Here is a 6,215-nt window from a genome sequence, read left to right as displayed (position 1 = left end):
ATGTGTTATATGAATATGTTATGTTTTGTGTGCTATACGATAATTATAATGATGCATGTCACTCTCATGGCATAACTTTCCCAATCTCAATTTGGCAAGTCCACTGACTTGACTTCCAAAAATCATGTTGTTAGGAAAGAGCTATTCTTCCTCATGCATGTCCCTGGTGTGTACTTGCATATACTCATACTTAGTACAAGTGTGTACTAATTCCATACGAACATCTACTTTTAGGTGCAGGCACAGGTGGACGCTAGAGCTACAGGTTCGTTGTTGCAGCTATCCGGACATCAGTATTCATCCGGAGTTTGGTAGGTCCTCATGCTTTCGAGGATGCTACTGTTTTACATTCTAGCGTAGTTTTAGAGTTGAGCTAGCGGAGCATGTTCCACTAGCGTTTCTTCCCTGTTTTGGTTCAAACTTTGTATTGGTGCTATTTTGGCCGATATACAATTAATACTTAATGAATTATTTCTTTCAGTTGCTTATCTCTTAAATGTTAGATGGTTGATGATGAACGATTACGAAATGTTAAGAATGTTCAGCAAGTATGATTAAAGAATCAAAAATTTCAAATTTTCCGCTAAAATTAATCTATGTAAAGTAAGAATGACGTAAGTAGGCTTGTCTGCGACCTCTGAGAGGTCAACGACGCCGGTCTCGTCTGGGGTCTAGATTCCAGTCGTGACAAAGTTGGTATCAGAGCGCTAGGTTAAATTCTTCGAATAATGAGTTCACATCAACCACATTGAGTAGTTTCTAAGTCATGGTAGTGAAGTGCACCACTATCCTGGATTAGAGACTGCACGATGCGTAGGAAAGACTTCCCTTCTTCTTATCTTATTGTGCTTTTCCTAATGTTTAGATTCTTGGTGTTACGAACGTGTCTAACATCAACCTTGCTGTTTTCAGAGAATGAATACCTGGGGAACTAAGGGTCTGAGGACGGGAGCAGCAGCAGCTAGGGGTAATCAGAATCCACCCCAGGCTCCAGCTGAAGGAGTGGCCATGCCAGTGAACCCAGCTGGGTTGACTGATGCGGAGGTGAGGGCATCTCTAGCCCAGATGGCACAGGCCATCACGATGCAGGCCCAAGCTATGACTGCCCAAGTCAACCGGCAGGATGTTCTGAGGGAAAACCCACCGGCTCGCAGCATAGCTGACAGACTGCGAGACTTCACGAGGATGAATCCTCCAATTTTCACAGGGGCTAAGACTTCAGAAGATCCCCAGGAATTTATAGACGAGTTGCATAAGATACTGGTGGCCATGGGGGCCACTGATATTGAGAAGGCTGAGTTGGCTTCCTACCAGCTCAAAGATGTTGCACAGACTTGGTGCAAAATGTGGCGAGATAGCCGTGTCCTAGGAGGGGTGCCAGTCACCTGGGAGCTGTTCAAGACAGCATTTTTGGAAAGGTTCTTCCCTAGAGAGATGAAAGAGGCCAAGGTTGAGGAGTTCATTAACCTTAAGCAAGGATCCATGACTGTCAGAGAGTATTCCCTGAAGTTTGTGAAGTTATCAAGGTATGCTACTCCCTTGGTTTCTACCAGCAGGGAGGAGATGAGCAGATTCCTCACAGGAATCAATGGAGACCTAGAGGAAGATTGTCGGGCTGCGATGCTCCATGATAATATGGACCTTTCTAGATTAATGATGCATGTCCAACAGGTAGAGGACAGCCGAAAGAGGAGAGGTGTACGTGATGTTAGGAGGCCTAGGCCTCAAGATCAGGCAGGTCCCAGCCATGGAGGCCACAGAAACAATTTTGGCGTCCGCGAGCAGCCCAAATTCAAGAAGGGGCAACAGAGTGCTGGAAATTCTGACCCTCAGAGAAATACAACGCCTAGAGGAGGCAGACCCGAACCCAAGAGGGGCAATGGAGGTGAGATGCAGCGTCCAAGGAAGACTTGTACTAAGTGTGGCCGAATGCACCTTGGAGAATGTAGACAGGGCACTAATGCCTGTTTCGGTTGTGGTAAGAGTGGACACATGGTCATAGACTGTCCCCAGAACAGAGGTCAGGCTGGGGGTAATGCTCAGCCTAGGCCTACCCCACATAATGCAGCAGCAGCCGAACCTCCGAAGAGGAACAGATTTTATGCCTTGAAAGGTAGGGAGGAGCAGGAGAAGTCCGCTGATGTGGTCACAGGTATGCTGCAAGTATTCTCAACTTCTGTTTATGCTTTACTTGATCCAGGGTCTACGCTTTCCTTTGTGACTCCTCTGCTTGCCCTTACCTTTGAAATACTACCTGAAATTCTGCATGATCCTATAGTGGTTAGTACGCCTTTAGGAGAAAATGTGAGAACCGATAGGGTATACAAGAATTGCCCAATAGTTGTGAGTGGCAAGGCTATGTGTGCAAACTTGATTGAGTTACCCATGCGCGATTTTGATATTATTCTTGGCATGGACTGGCTTCACAGCTATTATGCTTGTTTGGACTGTCGTAGTAGGATGGTGAGGTTTCGCTTCCCTAATGGAGAAGAGTTAGTCTGGGAGGGGTACAATCCGATTCGTCCTAACCCCTTGGTTTCAAATCTCAAGGCCAATAAAATGATGGCCAAAGGGTTACTATGTCATCTAGTGAGTGTTAATGATTTAGATCATGACGTTCCTTCCATAGACTCGGTGCCTGTAGTAAGTGAATTCCTAGATGTGTTTCCTGAAGATTTGCCTGGAGTCCCTCCCCTTCGAGAGATTGACTTTGGTATCGACTTAGAACCTGATACTAAACCAATCTCAATTCCTCCTTATAGAATGGCTCCAGCAGAACTCAAGGAGTTGAAGCTGCAGTTAAAAGATCTCACGGATAAGGGTTTCATTCAGCCGAGCATATCCCCTTGGGGCGCTCCAGTGTTGTTTGTAAAGAAAAAGGATGGGACCCTTAGAATGTGTATCGATTATCGGCAGCTCAACAAAGTCACTATAAAGAATAAGTACCCACTTCCCAGAATTGATGATTTGTTCGATCAGCTCCAAGGGTCTAGTTTCTTCTCTAAGATTGATCTTCGTTCAGGGTATCATCAACTTAGAGTTAGGGATAGGGATGTCCCAAAAACAGCTTTTCGTACCCGTTATGGTCATTATGAGTTCTTGGTTATGTCATTCGGTCTCACGAATGCACCTGCTGCATTTATGGACCTCATGAACAGAGTTTTCCGTGAATACCTTGACTCTTTCGTCATAGTATTCATTGATGACATTCTCATCTACTCTAAGACCAAGGAAGAGCATGAACAGCATTTGAGACTAACCTTGCAGGTACTTAGACAACATCAGTTGTATGCCAAATTCAGCAAGTGTGAATTCTGGCTGAGATCAGTGACCTTCCTGGGCCATGTTGTGTCCGATCAAGGTGTAGAAGTGGACCCCAGAAAGACTGAAGCAGTTAAGAAATGGCCAAAGCCTCTTACACCCACCGATATCCGTAGCTTTCTGGGATTGGCTGGTTACTACCGCAGGTTCGTGGAAGGATTTTCTTCCATTGCTGCCCCACTTACAACCTTGACAAAGAAGAAATCCAAGTTTGAATGGACGGATACTTGTGAGAAGAGTTTCCAGGAGCTCAAGGACAGACTCACTTCAGCCCCGGTACTTACTCTGCCTAAGAGTGGCGAGAATTACACTGTCTATTGCGATGCATCTAGGGTCGGTTTGGGATGTGTTCTTATGCAGGCTGGTAAGGTGATAGCTTATGCTTCCAGACAGCTCAAGGTTCATGAAAAGAATTATCCCACTCATGACTTGGAGTTGGCAGCTGTGGTGTTTGCGTTGAAGTTATGGAGGCATTATCTATATGGAGTACACGTGGATGTGTTCACGGATCATAAGAGTCTCCAGTACGTGTTCACGCAGAGAGAGCTGAATCTACGGCAACGCAGATGGTTGGAGCTGCTGAAGGATTATGACATGAATGTGCACTATCATCCAGGTAAGGCTAATGTTGTGGCTGATGCTTTGAGCAGGATGAGCATGGGGAGTACAGCCCACGTTGAGGATGAGAAGAAGGAGCTAGTGAAAGAGGTACACAGACTGGCCAGGCTGGGTGTACGGTTGGTTGACTCTACTAGTGGAGGTGTTTCAGTTCACCCTAGTTCTGAATCATCCCTGATAGTGGAAGTCAAGAAGGGTCAGCATCTCGATCCTGTGTTGATGGAGATGAAGGACTCAGTGTTGTTAAAAATGAATGAGTCTTTTGCTTTGGGAGATGATGGCATACTTAGATACCAGAACCGGTTGTGCGTACCAGATGTAGATGATTTACGGACCAAGATTGTTACAGAGGCCCATGGTTCCAGATATTCCATACATCCAGGTTCCACAAAAATGTATCATGATCTTAAGCAGATTTATTGGTGGGATGGCATGAAGAAGGATTGCAGACTATGTGGCTAAGTGTCCTAATTGTCAGCAGGTTAAGGCAGAGCATCTTAAGCCTGGTGGTCTGACATAACAAGATTAAAGTAGATAATTACACGATAGTCTTTGTCGATAAGTTTGACATAACAAGATTAAAGTAGAGGACAATTAAGCTAAACACAAATATATTTGGTCATAAATATTTGATGTGCTTTAAGATGTCACAAATTTAAACATAAGTAATTGAGGGTTATGAAGGTATAAAGTTGGAAGTTATAGGTATTACTAATAAGTATTGATTAAGTATAGAGGCTATGAAAGATGAAGAAGTGTGAGTTTATGGTAAAAATTAATTTAAAATAAATATATAAAAAATAAGAGAAAAAGTTAAAAAAAAAGTTACATATTTTCTTAATAAACAAAAACATGTTTAAGTAAAATCCTCCACCATTTTTATGGTTTAATTTTATTATATAACATTTCTTTTACCTCGTTTTAGAAATTTCAAATTAATTAAAAGTTTTTAAATATGCTTCTACTAATAAATATTATTTTTAGTAATTACTATTATTTTGAACCATATATACTTTTTATCTTATTTTATATTATAGGAGATAAATTTATTTAATAAAAAATTAATTAAAAACAAATTTAAAAAGAGACATGGAATTAAAAAGTTAATCAAAAGGAATAGAAAAAAATTAAAATCGTCAAAAAAAAGTAATCCTACGGATATTTTAAAGTGAAATTAAAAAATGGTTAACTTTTTGTTGATTAAATTCTAAAAATTGTGAAACAACTTTTTGACCTATAAATAATTTCCATATATAAATAATATAATAAATAATGCAACGTTAAAATTATTTATTTTTACCGTATCATTGTTATGTAATTGTGAGATAAGAAATTGTAAGAGGAATCGATTTATTTGATTCTTAGCTATATAACATGTTTGTATTTAATATTTCGTATTTTATTTACTTTATATTGAGATGTGATATTGCTATTTGTATTACTGATATTTATTATATATTTGTATAACATTTTGACAGCTAGTGAGGAGGAAGATATTGTTAGACGAAATTAAAAATAAGATACAGTGGCGTTTCTTCAATTAACTAATTAAGTTGATAAGGAACCAACCAACTCTTTTGCATTGGAGGTTTAACCGGAGAACTATAAACAATCCTTACAATAATAACTACAAAAAGACATAAAATTCTAGTCAACTAATCAAGCAAAAATATTAAAAATATTTAGTTTTATATGATTTGAAGAGGAAAGAAGAATCATGTTCTCAACATAACATAATTCAATTATTTAAACTTTACAAAGTGAATAAAAACAACCAGTGTCATTAGAAATTATAAGAATAAGAAAAAAAATCTCAAAAAAATCTAAAGAGAAGCAAAAGAGAAAATGAACAAATTATTTTTTCTATAAAAAAATCATGATTTGTATCATCAACAATCCAAACTAATAATATCAATGTATAATTTTACAATAGAACAAAAGTGATAATGATAATCAGACATGTCAAATTATTTTATGTCACAAAGTTTAACTATGCAAAATATCAAACATTTATCATTATATAAACCTCTCCTGCAAAAATCAGATCAAATAAAGACAAAAAAATTAACAAATCAAAGAAACAAAAAATGAAGAATAAGGAAAATAAAAATAAAATGACCATCATACATGTCTCAAAGTGGGTTTTTATAGGTGTAATATTTAGGAGTTATAATTTTTTATATTAAATAATTTGAAGGTTAAAATGTGAAATAAAAGGTTAGGAGGTGTAATGCTCATTAAGTAACTTATTAATAGCAATGTAATATCATTGTGTA

At 38.8% G+C, this 6,215-nt stretch overlaps 1 protein-coding gene across 1 annotated transcript; it reads left to right on the top strand.

The window, feature by feature from the left end:
* The first annotated feature begins 915 nt into the window (after positions 1 to 915).
* On the top strand, positions 916 to 4,459 carry LOC138342191 (uncharacterized). Its single transcript, XM_069294408.1, has 4 exons — positions 916 to 2,713; positions 3,329 to 3,467; positions 3,888 to 4,029; positions 4,421 to 4,459. The coding sequence occupies exons 1-4, from the start codon at positions 916 to 918 to the stop codon at positions 4,457 to 4,459; spliced, it is 2,118 nt and encodes a 705-aa protein (XP_069150509.1).
* The last annotated feature ends 1,756 nt before the right edge of the window (positions 4,460 to 6,215 follow it).

Source organism: Solanum lycopersicum, chromosome 2 (assembly GCF_036512215.1).
Source record: "Solanum lycopersicum chromosome 2, SLM_r2.1".
NCBI lineage: Eukaryota > Viridiplantae > Streptophyta > Magnoliopsida > Solanales > Solanaceae > Solanum > Solanum lycopersicum.
This window is presented reverse-complemented; position numbering and strand designations above follow the sequence as displayed.